The following is a 16,730-nucleotide window of genomic DNA, read 5'->3' as shown; positions in this document are numbered from 1 at the left end:
CAGCTGAGTGACCCACAGGGACCGGGGTATGGGAAGCACTTGGTAAGCCGGGCCCCCCAGTCTTGTGCAATGGCTGCCAGTCAGGGTGGTTGGAGGCTCCAGGACCTATATGGGACTCGAAGCACCGCTCACCTAGACTGGCCCCCAGGGTGGGACTTTCCCAGGGTAGTTCTGCAGAATCAAACTGCTAACAATGTGGTAGCAACTTCCTGAGGAGCTTGGCCCCTGACCCTGGGCAAGTGAGGCTGCCTTGGGAAGCAAAGATCGTTAGATCTAGACCAGGCCAGGGATGCACACTGACCATGCAGGTTCCTGGGCCCAGCCTAACACCTCTGACGCCACAGGACCCAATTTCTTTTTTATGAGAGAGTGAACAAGGGAAAGAGAGAAAGAGAGAGAGAGAGAGAGAGAGAGAGAGAGGAAGGCGGGGAGGCACAGAAGGAGAGAGAGAATCTCAAGCAGATTCTACTATGCACAGTGCAGAGCCCAACACAGGGCTCGATCTCACAACCCCGAGATCACGACCTGAGCCAAAATCAAGTGTCAGACGCTTAACCACCTGAGCCAGCCAGGTGCACCAAGACCTGCTTTCTAATAACTGGGTCCAGGTCACCCTGCTGCCGGTGGTCTGCGGTGGTCTGCAGGTTATCCCTGACAACGGCTGCCCTACGCCTGGGACCCAGCGCATGCCTGGATCACAGCCCACGCCACCCCGAGGGCACCAGGAACACAGGCTCCCAGGGCCGCTGGGCCAGGAGCAGGCAGCTGGCCCCCATGGTGTGCAGCCCCTGTGGTGGGACACACAGCCCCGGGGGGTGCTTCCCTAGCGCCCATGCACCACCTTGTTCACGTGGGCACCGCCCTCTACAAGACCCGAGAGCCACTACAGGGGAACAGCCTTTGGCTTTAGCTCTTCCTGCCTGAATACCCGCAGAACAAATTTTATGAATATTATTCACACTTTGAGGAAGTAATAATTAACTGTTCACAAGATACACTGTAGTATACTATAAAACGTTATAAAAATAATTACATGGAATAAATCCTATAAATACGTAAAGGTTTTATTATATGCTTCTAATTGAAATCCGTGTAAACAGTTACATTGAACACATTCTTTATGCACCATACTTGAAAACACAAAACATCAACCTAAAATACTTCTCAGATTAAGCCAATTTTTCTTTTTTAACTTTTCCTTTTTTTTTCTTAAACTTTCTTTGACATCATAATAAAATAAAAAGAACAGCACATAAAAATAAAACCATTAGGTAGAATTTTTAAAAATTTAGTTTACCTATCATACTTAACATTCCCAAGACTACTGCCAAGAAGAATCAGATGCATCACACTCAAGACGCGCGCTCCCCGGCCAATTAAGAACTTGAAGACCGAACAGATGCACGTCAGGGACAGAGGGGCAGCCAGGGCACAGCTCTGCAAGCCCTCCAGGCCCCGCCCCGCCATCCCCCAAGGCCAAGGACAGGGACAGGGAGGCTGGAGGACATCGGTGCTGCTGTCAGACACAGCCTGCCTGAAGGTCACAGCGACTCACACCTGAGACCAGGAGGGTCTTCGGACAGCAGGACGATGAAGTTAGGAAGGGGCGTGGTCCTCCCCTCGGATGCTTCGATACTTAGCCATGTCTTCAGGAAATACTTTAGAAAGTTCTTGAATCAACAGGCTTTTAAATTTCTAAGAAGAAAAACATACAACATCAAAAGATCTTTGTGACCCATCACCCAAGTGAAAAACACTCCCCACCCCCAGAGCCTCAAACTCAGCATAAAGTGTGCTTCCCTCCCTGCAAGCGGCGGTTCCCACGCAGCCTACTCAGCTCCTGTGGAGGCGACACTTGGGAGACGGGCTGCCAGCACCTGCTTGTGAACTTGGAACCATGTCACAGGTATGTTATAAACTATCTGAAGGAGTGCTCGGTCCAACACAAAATAAACACTTCAGACAGAGAAAGCCTCTCTCCTAAGTGCCAGCCACACAGGTGGAAATGATTTTTGCAGACAACACACGTAACAGGCATCTTCAAATAATATTTAATGAAGCAATTATTAACTCAAACCACAACAAACTCACTGTGTGCAAACAGCCTGATCAAAGCTTTCCGAGCACCTGGAAACCTGTCTACTCCAAATGCTGCAGCTTCTTGATCCTACTTATCAGCATAACATTTGTTTGAAGCCGATCTTACAAGAGCAGCTAAGTATCTGCCAGTGCCTCAAAGTCTTCGCAGAAGTCATACTGAAAAGCAGCACTACGGGTATGAGCAAAGACACAGCACATAAGACATCCTCCAGAGACACTGAGCCTAGACACAACCACCAGTAAGCTGCATCTTTCAGAAGCTTAAATATGTGGTCCAATGGACCACAGAACTGTGCCACAAGACCTGTGCAGACCCCAGGTGACATAGACCGCCACTGAGCACCACAGAGACGCCCACTGAAGGCGATGGTCCCCGTGGTGACTGCCAGCAGGAGCCCCTGCACCGGGCCCGCAGCCTGTGTGTCAGAGGGATTTCTACTCACTCACACAACAGTATAATCAGGGCCCCCTATCAATTAAGGTGGTATCTCCCCAGGATGATGCCAAGTTCAACAGCAACTGGTCCCCAAGTGACAAAACAGAAAAGCAGCTGTGGGCACCCCAGCAACCCTCACAGCACCCGAACCTCAGGACGGATCACTTGGGAGGGGATGGAAGCCCTGCAACCCCAGGGCAGCAGGTGACAGACACGTCATGGACACAGCCTCTCTGCTCATTCCCCTCACTTGGCCAGTGCGTCCTCTGAGCCTGGGGCATCAGCAGGATGAGCACACTTGTGTCCCGAGGTCCTGGAGCCGGAGCTGCCTCAGAGACAGAACAGAGGGAAGAAGAAGGAGCATCCTCATCAGGCACTCTCAACGGAGATGCTTTAGGAAAGGCTGGTCTACAAGGCCTCTCCAAGGGGGTGACACAGGCTGAGCCCAAAGGACAGTCGGTGTCCAGAGACATGCTAGCGTTCTACTGTGGAGGAGACCACATGAGAAGGACCCACAAGGTGAGGGGTCTGGGGGATTCCTGGCGACAGACTCGAGCCCTGGGGGTCCATGTGGATAAGAGTGCAGGCGGAAAGGTGGGAGGGCACACAGTACCAGGCCACTGCATGTGGGGCCACTACAGCGATGGCACCGGGCACCAAAGAAAAAACCATCATCCCGCCCCCCCAATCAGAACCACAGCTCAGTCAATTCAAGTTAAAAAAAAAAAAAAAAAAAAGAAAAGAAAGAAAAAAACCCCAAGACCCCTACCCCTACATATTTCATGTTCAAGATGCATAGTGTTTTCTAGCTCTCATCAAAGCAAAGAAACACACAGAGCAAACTCTCTGGAGAACTGCAGGACTGCGGGACAGGGTCCAAAGGAGTCTGGAGTTAGAGTCTGGAGTCAGGTGCAGGAGACAAGCACTGGACACACACAGGGAACCCTCTAAATCCCGGAACCGTAACTACAGGAAATGGCCTAGCAAAGAAAGCAAAAAGCACTGAAGTGCAAACATGAGACACTGAAGCCTTATAAACGTGAACAGCTAGCCACGGCAGCTACCCGGGACCCCCTCACAGTAAGGCGACCACGCCGCTGCCCTGCGTCTGCCGGAGAGGCACTTCGCTTACCGCCTGCTCACACCGAAACCTCAGCCACGTAACTGTGTGAACTAGTTTACATTTTACCAAGTACGGAGAAGACGCCAAGGTCTGTTAGCCAAACGTGCTTTGTAAGTATTTATCCTTTTGCTTCCAAGATCCCTACCTTCATGGTGTCGATCTTGCCTTTGACTTGCTCATTCTTGGCCAGAGCCCTCTCCAGGCACTCTTTGGTGTAGAGCTGGGGGTTTCGTCCTTGATCTATGTATCTGGAAACATGAAACATCTCAATTAACAGACTCATTGTTGATACCTAGTCTCACAGTTTTCTGATTGGAGGAAAAGAGTTAGGTCTGTATAACTGCACACGGCCTTGTTTAGATAAAATGGCATCCGGGCACCACGTGAATCAGGATTCTTTCATTTATGCAAGTATAGATCATGTGATCTCATATTACTTTTAATAAAGTAACACACAAAATCAAGTCATAACCATGTATAAATCAAGCAAGCTTTGTAACCCTACCATTTTACGTTAGCATCTGTGCTTTTCAAAAGGTTTCGTGGCCAGTATCCTTGATCCTCACAATAACCTGTAAGGTCAGGCAGCTCTTGACGGGAGAGACCTAATGTGTCCAGGGAGGCGGGCAAGACACAGCCTCTGCTCCAGGTGTACCCCCTGGGTCCCTGGGGGAACCCCTTGTAGAGGAGCCTGGGGCCTGCTGGAGGGAGCAGGGAGCTGCAAGCAGGACAGCCCCTCCTCCTCCCCCAAGACTGTTTACACTCTGGTCCACCACTGTAGGAGGGCAGGACCCTGACATACTACTTGCCTAACTACAGCCAAGTCACATGAATTTAACACAGAGATTCTTTCCATGAATTCCTAAACTATAAAATTGTTTTAGAAATTTTTGATATTTGTCCCCAAAATGTCTTCATTACCCCACAGACTTCATCATGCATACTGCCTAGATGAATATCCACGTTTATCACCAGTGGGCCACCTGCCTGCTTCTGTACCTTACAGACTTTCCTATCCTTTGGCTAAATTCAATTATTCATCACCAAGAAAAAGAAATCACCACTACCAAAGTCCAGTTTATGCTCCAGTAGAAAAAAAAAAAAATCATCACTTTATATCAAAAATACTGTTAAGTTACTGTTAATGGTGTAAAAATTGGTCTATAATTATAACAAATAACAAAAAAAATAAATAAATAAACCACATGTTCCAGAAATTCCATTTTATTGCAATGTGTTTGAAATGATGGAATGAAAGCAGCAAAATTATGATTAATGCTAAACAAAATATATCCATTTCTGAAGAAAACACCCAACAGGCTCAAGTGTCCTAAACAAATAACCGTCTCAACAGCAACATCGGGGCTGGGCTTTTTCTAGGGCCCAAGGGCTAAGTGCCACTCTGCCAGTACATCAACCTCAAGTCCTGGACAGGACGAGGACTACAGTTTTATCTCTGCTATCGTCAGTGTGTCCCAAAGTATGTGCTGCCAAGGCCACTAAGGACCTGGAAATGGCTCCTGCGTTGTGCACATCGATGGACAGTTTGCATCTGCGGCTTACCAGGGCTCCGAGGCCAGCCTAGTCCTAATCCCCCCGATGAACCTAACCCCTTCTGCCCACTGGCTGTGCCTACAGCTGTGGTTCTGGTGGCCCAGGCTGCACTGCCTGCTGTCCCACAATCTTTCCTCAACCCTCTTTCTCTCACTTGCCCTTCAGAGGCACCTGGCGTGTCTTGACATCCATCCTATACGTTCAAGGCCAGAGCTGCACTACTCAGAATACCCAAGGAAGGCTAAGAGCCTCCACCTGCACACACTCCTCAGGCAGGCAGCCACCGTCCAGGGTCTAGAGCTGTCCATATGCACGAGACCTTCACTCCCACCTGACCCCGGAGAGCTCGGTGGGCCAACAGAACACGTTGAGGACACGCAACATCGCCGCCAGCAGGTGAGGACAGAGCTGAGACTAGAAAGAATGCAGCCTATGTGTCCTGGGGGCAGGCAGATGCTAAGCTGTGCTGTAACTAGGACTCAAATCTCTGACCCTCTGGGAGGTAAGATGATGACCTTTCCCTTTACTGTTCCAGGAAATCTGGTGACTTACATTGCAATTCTAAAGCAAAAAGGACTAGCATGCTCTTGCTCTTGCCATTCCAAGCCCACTCCGCCTCCAGATAGAGAGAGAGAGAGAGGCGCCACTTGGCAATGAGACAACAGTGCTGGCCGAGGAAGGACAAGTCCAGAATTTTATACACTTAGTAGCCAAACAGCCCACTGTGGTTACTTAGCAGTTCTTTCACCTGGGAAACCAGTGTGACAAAACCTGAACCAAACAAGCCAGAAAATTCCATTTCCTGGAAGCATTCTCTGGGCCACGACTGTGAGAGGCACACACCACTCTCCCCCCAGCAGACAGTGAATGGCCTTCCCAAATTTCCTTGGCCTAAGAACCTTTTCCCCCCAACAAAAGAGCAAATCCTTACCATCTCCTAAAATGAGCACTCCCAGTGTAGTTTGGAAGACACCACACTAAAGTACTTCTCAGGCTGTTTCTACCTAGAATTTTTTAATTCATAATAAAGCCCACCTAAGACTTTCTGCCTCTCAAGAAAAAAAAAAGTGATATGCCTGCCCGTTTTGTCTAAGCAGGACTTGGGGAGCCTATGATGTTTTCTGCACATTTAATAACTCTTTATTCATTCTATTTCTTTTGAATTTTTAATCCTATTAAAACATAAGCTCCCTGAGAGCAGGTGTTTTTGTCTATTTTCTTTCCTGGCTTATCCCCAGCACCTAGGATGTGCTTGCCACAAACAGGCTCTTAAATACCAGTGGTTGAAGGCGTCATTATAACACAATAAAACAAGAGTTATACTCAAATTAAGAATACTTACTCAAAAACTTCTAAAGGCACAGTAATGTCATGAAGCTGCTGCCTGCACTTATCAATATCCTGTAAGCCAGTAACGATAAAATTCCTGAGGGAAAAGGCAAAAATAGAACATGTGGTTAATTCAGATGACAGCAGGAACACCACCCAGCTGGCCGGGGTGAGCTCCAGGCCAGAGTTCCTTACACACGAAGGCGAGTAGCTTTACAGTTAGCTACAGAATTCCAGGAAGGCTTTGGAACTAGAGAATACCCTTAGATATCCAATTCTCTTCTAAAGTAGAGACTGCCAGTTTTGGGTGATAAAAACCACCCCTTCTGAGAATCTGATGAAAAACATCAATCTTCTCTCAAAGACAACGTGCAGCTGGTTTTGTGCGCAGCAGACTCCCGAGGAAGAACCCACCCTCCGATTCCGGAGGAGAAAGCCATCCCCCACCTGGTTTAATTTCTGCTCCCCTCTGGAGCTTAAAAGATCACCAGGCTAGTCCCCCAGCCCTGGGTTTGTAAGGCTGCGCTGCACTTATGTTTGATGTCTGTAGCCCCTAGAAAGCTAGAGCCCTTCTGCAGCATTCCTTCTGTGTGTGTGTGTGTGTGTGTGTGTGTCCCGTCCACCCCAGGGCCTAGCACCAAGCACCAGCACAGGACTGCTGCCAAAGAAGTTCCTAAGCGGTCTGCACCGTTTCTCGCCACCCTCCCCCTTCCAGTTCCACCACATCCAGACCTCGGCAGCAGGTGGTTCACAACCTTCTCCTTCCTGGGTGCAGTTTGGAGCACCCCGTGAAGTCCGCCTCCCCTCTGGGGACAGGGCCTGGACTCCCCAGAAGGGCCGGGGAGAAAACTGGGAAGGAGTCACGGCAGCCAGGGCAGGCTTTGATGACTTTGATGACTGTGTGGCCCTGACGACGTGTCCAAACGGGCCCTCGAGATAAAGTTCCAGCAAAACGGAGCGGGAGGGGGGCGGGCCCAAGTCCAGAGGAGGGCGGCAGAGAGGGGCGGCTCTCAGGTCAGACCCCGGCTCCCCACCCCCTCCCCGGCTCCCCCGCCCGGCTCCCCACCGGCCCCCTGGCTCCCTGGCCCCCACCACCGCCAGGCTCCCGGGCCCCCACCCCCAGGATCCCCGGCTCCCAGGATCCCCGGCTCCCCACCCCCCACCCCCCACCCGGCTCCCAAGCCCCGGCTCCCCACCCCCAGGATCCCCGGCTGCCGTCGACGCCGGCGGACTCGGCCGCCACTCACAGCTTCTGGTTGAGCCCGGCCTGGCTGCTAGGCTGGAAGTCACTGACGATGATGCCGAGCTGCCGGATGTTCTCCACGAACTTCTCCAGGTGCTCCTCCAGGTGGTCGAACTTCTCCGCCATGGCCCCGCAGCAAACACCGCCCGCGCCTGGTCCCGCTCCGCCGCTTCCTGCTTCCGCCGGGGCCTGCCGCCACTTCCGTTTCCTCTGGCGGCGGGAGGCGGGGCCTGGGGCGGGCGGGGCGGGGCCTGGGGGGCGGGCGGGGCGGGCGGGGCCGACCCTTGGGGGCGTGGTCCTGGGCCTGGCGCGCTGCGGGGGCGGGGCCTGCGGGCGGGGCCCCGCCCAGCAGCCCGGAGCGCCCAGGTGAGTGGGGTCTGCCAGGTGTCTGTCCTCAGGCTGCCCTGCGAGCTCCAGGGGCCACCGAGAGCCGGCGGCGGGAACCTGCGGGGCTTCGTTCCGCCTCCGCTAGGCCTGGGCAAGTTCCCTGGTCTCGAGCCCTCGTTCTCGTCCATGAAACTGGAAGGAGTGCAGACGTGTACTTGACCTTAGCCTGGCTCAGAAGGAAGCACAGCAGGCAGGGCTTGGAAAAGGTAGCTTATCCCCACGAGGAAAATGACTTATTTTTTCCTGAATACACAAATTACAAGTACTCGCTGTAAATGGTATAATGAAGAGACACCTGAAATCCTACCCCCTGACATAAGCCATCTTTAAGATCTTGGAGCCCATGGACTCCTGAATTTCTTGATGCGCAGGGTCCAGCAGCCCCCTCGGCCAGACCCAGGCCCTCTTAGAACCACCCAGCCTTGGTCCTGAGCCTGAGAGGCAGCTCAAGGTGGGCTTCAGACCTATGACTTTCTCACTAGTGATCTATCTTCCTTATCCTTACCCACATGAGTACCTTAGCAACCAGGACAGCTCCCAGTGGCTAAAGCCTCCTGTCAGGACTGAGGCCCTCTGGCACTAACGGCTGCCAGTGTCACCAAAGGTCACAGCCACCTCCAAGCACCATGCAATGCCCCATATTCACAAACCCCTGCCTAGATGGAAATCCTGCAGTGTGCATGCAGGGACTTTCCTTGTCCCCCATTTGGAGTCCTTAACGTCAGCACTGGCCCCCCTTCCGTCCTCTCATGTGTAACTGGCATCCACCTCCTCTAATTCTTCCTTCTAACCACCTCCTACTCAGCTCTTCCTTCCTGCCTCTTGCCACCTACTGAGGTCAGGCCTTCCTCCATTCCTGCCAGCTCTAACAGAACAGCACCCTAGGGGGCTTCCTCTCCGTAAAGAATAACCCCTCCTACTGCATGGAAACTGTAGTAAATGCTGTTGGTTGATCTTACTAAAATTCCATCTTGGTCACATCACTCTTGCTCTTAAAAAACTTTTCTGCTCATTTTTCTAGGACTAACCAATGTTTGCTCCTACAGTAGCCTCTCTGGACTCCTGGGACCACAGGCCACAGTGATTTCTCCCTTTACTGAATATCTTAATAAGCATCCTCCTTGCTATTCAACTCCTGGAGTCTTAGGCAAAATGAGAGAGCTCTTTTTCTAGATAATCTCTCCCAGATGTGACCAAAAATGGAAACCCCATGAAGGTAATTCATTTGTCAGACTTATCAAAATCAGGGACTCCAATTGATGCTGGTGTACTAAGCTGATATGTGACGCCTCTGTTCTGCTCTGAATACACAGAAGTGTTAGGTAAAGTATCTCCCTCCCTATTTAACAACAACTGACTTCAGGGGAATTGTAAAACAAAGCAGAAATAAAATATTTGCCAAAGAAGGAAAAGATGACTGAGGAGAGATAAGGATAGGAAGTTAACAGTCCTTCGTTTCAAAAGAAAGAGATAGATATTGATGGAAAGTAGGCTTTGTTCAGTATTTATTTTAAAACTTTAAGGTTATATCTTTAAAAGAATATATAATGTCTGAACTAGTCGAGTAGAAGGAAATAAGGAAAATATAACCAATTCAATAGAAGGAAAGAAACAATTCAGGAGGCAAAGAAAAAACATGGAAAATAAACAAGCACAAAATAAGATGAAAGAATTAAGGACAAATATGTTGGTGATCACAATAAATGTAAACAGATTTAACTACTTACTTTTAAAAAAATTGTCATATTGAAAGCATTGTATATTGCTGATGTTGTGGTTGTTCTTTTAGTCTAGCTATGTGATTTTCAAAGGCACACCTAAAACAAACATACACAATGGTTGAAGAAAAGGGGTAGGTTCCAATAAGGTATGCCAGGCAACCAAAAAAAGTTGTTAAAGCATATAAAATCAAAAATTAATAAGCTATAGAAAGATCTTTTTAGTGATAAAGGGAAGAATCCACCAAAATGACATACAAATATTAACCTCTAAGCAAATACTGGTAAACAATGAGGAAACATTCAAAATCCATAATCAGAACAGGAGATTTGGAATACTTGTATCAGGAAATGATAAAGTAAGTGGGCCTATATATATATATATAGGCCCAAGTACATGTGTATATTTATAGAAATGTGACCATTCACTAGACCACAAAGGAAGTTTCAACAAATTCCAAGTTTTATCCCATAGACCAGATTTTCTGACCTCAATGTAATTATAGTAGAAATCAATGAAATTATTTGCTCTTTACACACATACACACTTGAAAACCGAAACACACTCTATGAAATAATCTATGGGTGTACATACAACTGAATTTGCAAGACCCACTGGCTGGCTGTCATCCTGGTGTAATTTCTAATGGCACATTTCTGCTCACCACCAATGGCATCTCCATCTGGTTGATGCATGACATGGTCATCCTAGTTAAAAGGGAAAATGTAAAATATTCAGAACTGAATGACAAGCCTTTCTTGTCAAACTTCTGCTTTGCTTCTAAAGCTATTCTTTGAGGGAAAATTGCTCAGAAATAATAATAAGCTCAGGGTTCAACTGAAAAAGTAAACAAAAAGAAAGAAAAAGAGCAAAAGAGAAATCACAAGCCCAGAAACTATATAGAAAGGAGTGATAAAGACAGAGAATGATGGAAATGAAAACTATTTTGTTAGTTCTCTTTCTACTTTTACCAGAAGCTCAAAGATCAGCAGTAAAGAAAAGCTGACGGGTGAAAAGATGAATCAAAATCAAACAGGCATATTTCTGGCAAGCCCATCAGGGAGGCAGAGAGAGAGAAAATCAACAATATTATACATGAAGGAGGAGACATAATTCAGTTACAATGAAACCTATATGTCCCTATTTTGAAAGCTTAGAAGATGTGGACAATTTTCTAGGAAACTTACAAATATTAACTTAAGAAATAATAGGAAATCAGAACAGATCCTAGCCTTTCAACAAACTGGCTGGTAGATAAAAAATCTCTTTTAAAGAAATGAAAGGTATCAAACTCTGCTAGGTTTTTTTTTTTTTTAAACTCTGACAGGTTTTTACACTAGTTCATCTCTTTTTAATCAAACATTGAAAGAAAATAATTTCCAACTTACCTGGATGCTTTCAAAGACTAGAAAAAAAAAAAGAAAGGAAGAAATACATCCCAGATCATTTTTAAAGTGTTGTATAACTTTGGTATGAAAAGCACACAAGGGCAGTGGAAAGAAATTAAAGAGGGAAGGATGGAAGGGGGGAAGGAAGGACGGAAGGAAGGAAGAAGGAAAGAAGATATAGGCCAATCTTTCTTTCAAAAGTAGATGCAAAAATTCTAATAAAATATCAGCAAATCAGTTACATTCTATCAGACATCACTTACTGCTGCATAATGAACCTCCCTAAAACTCAGTGGCTTAAAATCCTCTATTTGGCTCTCACATCTGCAGTGTGGGCTGTGTATGGCATTCGTGGCTAGCCTCTGTGCCATGTTGCACGAGTGGTGCTGACTTACCTGGGACCGAGGGATCTGCTTTCAAGAGGCCCACACACATGGTCACCACGTTGGTAGGAGCTGGGAGCTCTGCTGGGCTGTGTAGGCTGGAGACCACTGCTCACCCCCACCTCTCTCTGTGGGCCTTGGGGCTTCCTCAGTTCATGGTGGTGCATTCCAGGAGCACAGACCTCAGGAGAAGCTGGTGTGTCCTAGCCTCAGAAGTCCCCCTGTGTCTCTTCCACCATAGCCAGGGCACATCTAGATTCCCAAGGAGGGAACGTGAAACCAATCATCAGTGAAAGAGGTAAGAAATCATACTGTTGGAAGAGTAGTGAAATAGGACATCCTGTTGAAGCCCTTCTTGGAAAATACAACCTATCACACATCACACTGAAAAAAAATAATGATCTGTTGGGCCTTTCCTGGGACTGCACGAAAGGTTAACTATCAGAAAATCTATTACATAACTAAGTCCATTAAAGATTGGAGGAGAAAACCATCTCGGGTAGATTTAAAAATTAAACATTTGATAAAATTAAATCAGATTCATGATTTTAAAAACAAAAACAGAGGCACCTGGGTGGCTCAGTCAGTTAAGCATCTGCCCTTAGCTCAGGTCATAATCTCAGGGTCCTGGGATTGAGCCCCACATCGTGCTCCCTGTTCATTGGGGAGCCTGCTTCTCCCTCTTGCTCTGCCCTACTCCCCCAGTGTGTGCGCTCGCTCTCTCTCTCTCTCCTCTCAAACAAATAAAATATATATTTTTTTAATTTTAAAAAGAAAAAAAAAAAAACAACTCTGGAAAAACAGAATGGAGACAAAACTTTCCAAACCTAATAAAAGACAGCCACCAAGCACCTATGGACGGAATGAGGAAAAGTCAGAAACATTTTCGTCAGAGTCGTAGACAAACCAGAACAGTTACCCCAACTACTAAGCACCGGGCCAGCACAAAGCCACCTCGGACTTAGCGCTTGCTCTTACTCCTGGCCTCCCCTATAGTCAGCCTTCCTTTTCGTTGGTTTTTTTTTTCCCCCCAACATGGAAGGATTCACGAATTTGCATGTCGTCCTTCCAAAGGGACCATGCTCATCTCCTTGGCAGGCTCTTCTGACATTGAACTTCTATGGCCCCTGACTTGTCCTCAAAATTCCTGGGTATTTTATGCCTCAGCATCCCTGCTGTGCTTCAGCATTCTAGACATATGCAGCCCCCAGAGTCCCAAACGTAGGCGAACTAGCTGGTAAGTGAGTTTTGATCATTTGAAAACCAGGGGAAAAGAAGACAAAGGACGCTACATAAGGAAACCAAATGCCTACTTTCCTGGTGTGGGTGTGATCCCTGCAGGAAGCTGTCCTCTCCTGTTGGGTAGACCCTTACAGCAACTGGCTTTCCAAATAATGAAGAGAAACAGGTGTTTCTGAGGTTTTCACCCCTGGCTGCATCCGCCATGCCCCCATCCTGTCTGCTGGGGATATCTCTGCTGCCTCCTGCATTTGCATATATAACTCCAATTATATTGGGCCAATTTCTAAGACCAGCTTTAGCCTGAGAGGGGTGACCTGTTCTGCACTGCTGCTTTTCTCCTGCTTGAACACGAGTGCCCTGGGTTCGTGATCATGCTACCCTTCATATTGGTTCCCTAGTACTGCTGGAGGAAAATATCATCTACTGGGGGCTTAAACAATAACAAGATATTGTCTCCCAGTTCTGGCGGCTGGAAGTACACGATCAAGCTGTTGGCTCCTGCAGCTGTGGGGAGACTCTACTCCATGTCTCTCTCCTGGCTTCTGGTGGTTTCTGCCCATCTTTGCCGTTCCTTGGCTCACAGAAGCATCATCCTGATCTCTGCCTTTAGGTTTACACCATGTTTTCCCACGTGTCCGTGCTCAAGTTTCCCCCTTTTATAAGGACACTAGTCGTCCCAGGTTGGGCTCACCCTAATGACTTTATTTTAACTTGATTGCACCTGAAAGGACTCTATTTCCAAATAAAATTACATTCTAAAGTACTGAGTGTTAGATATATTTGGGGAGGGTGGAGATACAATACAACCCCTAACACCTTCCTCTTCTGTTCAGGAACACCTACCCTTGCCTTCTGTATTGTGACCACTGGGTGGTTAAGTCTCAGGGCCAGATCCTGATGACTACAACTATGCCCTTAGTCCCCACATTTTTGAGATCTGTGATGAGTCTACCAGCTGCTGTCTACCAGACTTTCTCCTTCCTCTCTCCTCTTATTTGCATCAGCTAGAGAGAGAGCAGAAATGGAAAGTTGTAAAGTCAGACTTTTAAAACCATCCCAAAAAAATAAAAAAATAAAATAATAAAATAAAACCATTCCAAATGGAGCCATTGAAGTCCACTGAATACAGGAAAGTTAAAAAGTATTTCTCGATCACTTATCTCCCTGTTGTTCAAAATTATTGCTCCATAGACTACTATTCTCTGCTGAAACCAAAAGCAATTCCAACCCACTGGAACCTACACTGAAATCCTCCCTTTCCTCCTTAAACAGCTAACCAGTGGCTGCTTTTCCTTACTTAGCATTCTAAGTACTGTTGGTTTGTTGTAAGAAATATTTTTAAATGGAAGCACCCCAGGCTCCCGATGTAAATGGAATTAGGCTGGAAAATCCCTGCACGTCAGAGGGTGTACGTGTTAGGACACTGCCTTAGAACCCCACAGAGCTCTGCTGACTATAGATTTTGCAGCTTGTTTTCCCTCTGAAGTGGACTTGATCAGCTCCTGGGAAATTTCCTGACTTCTAATACTTCGTGACCTTGGAAGCTGGAGGCTGTTTTTTTCTTTTTTTCTTTCTTTCTTTTTTTTTTTTTTTTTTCAATCACATTACTACACTATCAGCACTCACGACCCTTAGTGATGCCATTTGGAACATTTTTTTGCCATTCATTCTAATTTATTCTGAAAACCAGACTCAGCTTAAGTTAAAAAAAAAAGTAGCTATTCTTCCAGGAGGGCAAAACAGCTGTTTTGTACTTTTCACTTTGTGGATTTCAGCACATTAGCAATTCTGGCAGAAGGGAAGATTTGCAACTCCGTTGTTTGATAGTGATGATGACGATGATGTCGTGAAGATGGTGGTGATGATGATGATGGTACTAATGATGGTCGTGATGATAGTCATGATGATGATTATAATGGTAATGATGATAGTAATGATCAAGATGTCGTGATGATGATGGTGATGATGTTGGTGATGATAGTAATGTTGATGGTCATGGTGATTATGATGATGATGATGACGGTGATGATAGTAATAACAATGGTCATGATGATGATGGTCATGTCATGATGGTCATGATGATGGTGATGTGATGATGATGATGATGATGGTGACGATGGTGAGGTCATGATCATACTGAAGGCAATAGCTAGCATTCTATTGAGCATTTTATATAAATCATTTTATTTATTCTTCATAACCCTAAGAGGAGGCCACTATAATATGCACCATACGTGGTCAAATATAAGCCAAAAATTTTTCCCTAAATACAGGATTGGGAGGCAGAATAATTGCAGTTGGTAAAGGATGCTGATATTGTTCTTGCCCCAAGTGCTGTATTGAGACGTAAATGTTCAAATAAATTAGATGCTGCATTCATTCTATTAGGTTCGCATGCCTTGTGCAATAAAACATAGAAATTTTACCGTTTTCACACTAAAAACTGTTGAGAAACCATAAGAAAGCTCTTCTATTTGCTTTTATGTGCAACATTTGTAGTTCTACCTAGAATTCTATGTAATGTGCCTGTGACCAAGATTTAAAAAGCAGCAAGATTATACTCAAATAGCCTATGGATTGTCATGAGAGCCAATCATGAAATGCAAGCATGCAGTTAACTTTCACTATCAAGTTTTAATGAAAAATTTGTCACAAATTCAAGAGAGGGAAGGATAGCATTATAGAAATAGAGATGGATAGGATGAGCCTCTTTAGCAAGTCATACAAACAGAGGAACATAAACTTTTTAGACTCCATACCTTTTTTCACCCTGTTGGCTCTTTCAGCACACTCTTTAAAGCCTGATGTCTCATAGTCCCATGTAAAAATTAATGTCATTCAGCTGACATCTAAGTTTGTCTTAAACACTCCAGAGAAATGAGTTGTGCTCAAGCATGCCCTTCTAATTGTGATGACCCAGAAAACAAAGTCTTACCTTGCAGGAAATCACAGTGCATGTGGACCTAGAACATCTGCTTCTGGTTCTGATGGAGAAAGAGATAACTGGGATGCTGTCCAGCAAAAAGTATCTGAAATAAGCAAATAAGAAGCAGCTTTTGTCAGGAAACTAAGTAAAAACATATTAAAATTCTCTGATATGGAAGATGGAGCTAAGAAGGGACAGGATCTGGGTCTATACAACTTTGAGCAGGCATGGTAAATTAATGCCCGGGACACCAGAACCATTGTTAACCTCCTTAACCTTCTAACAAGTGGCGATAGTTGTGCTCACCCAGATCTTCTAAGAAGCAGATCCCAAGAAAGGATTAAACATGCAATAAATTTTTTTAGGGGAAATATTTGTGAAAGAAAATGAGAAGCTAACCAGGAAAGGCTGGAAGAAACATCCAAACAAAGGTCTGAAACCAAGAGAAAGAAGGGGAGAAGGAAGTGAGTTCTAGATCTGTGCTGTCCATGATAGTGAACTACTGGACACTTGAAATGCACTCACTAGTGCAACTGAGGAACTGAATTTACTGTGTTTTAATCCATTTTAGTGAATTGAACTGAAAATAGCCTCATGTCACCAGTGGTTCTGGTATCCGACATTGGGGCTCTTGAGGATGGATGAGGAATGACTTAGAAATCGGAGCCTTGGAATGCCCAGTAGAGCAGAGTTGCTCCACCAAAATTGACTACTTGCCTTGGAACTTTTAAGTAAGAGAGAGGAGAAAGTCAATATTTTTAGGACAGGGTAGTATAGCATAATATTTATAGCAGCGATTTGGAGGTTCACTTTTGGAATTCAAATTCCAGCTCTGCCACACAATCACTGTATGACCTTGGGCAAGTCATCTAACTTGCTGTGCCTCAGATTTCTTATCAC

General features: G+C 46.2%; 1 protein-coding gene across 1 annotated transcript; it reads right to left on the bottom strand.

Annotated features, from left to right (window-relative positions):
• Positions 1 to 1,043: 1,043 nt before the first annotated feature.
• Positions 1,044 to 7,992, bottom strand: MED10 (mediator complex subunit 10). The gene is made up of 4 exons (XM_025451343.3): positions 7,790 to 7,992; positions 6,556 to 6,639; positions 3,805 to 3,907; positions 1,044 to 1,695 (listed from the first exon to the last, which is right to left on the bottom strand). Exons 1-4 carry the CDS (start codon positions 7,909 to 7,911, stop codon positions 1,597 to 1,599), a joined length of 408 nt encoding a protein of 135 aa, XP_025307128.1. The 5' UTR covers positions 7,912 to 7,992; the 3' UTR covers positions 1,044 to 1,596.
• Between the last annotated feature and the right edge of the window lie 8,738 nt (positions 7,993 to 16,730).

The sequence above is a fragment of the Canis lupus genome, chromosome 34 (genome assembly GCF_003254725.2).
Source record: "Canis lupus dingo isolate Sandy chromosome 34, ASM325472v2, whole genome shotgun sequence".
Taxonomy (NCBI): Eukaryota; Metazoa; Chordata; class Mammalia; order Carnivora; family Canidae; genus Canis; species Canis lupus.
Note: the sequence above shows the minus strand (reverse complement) of the source record. Positions and strands in the feature narration are given on the sequence as shown.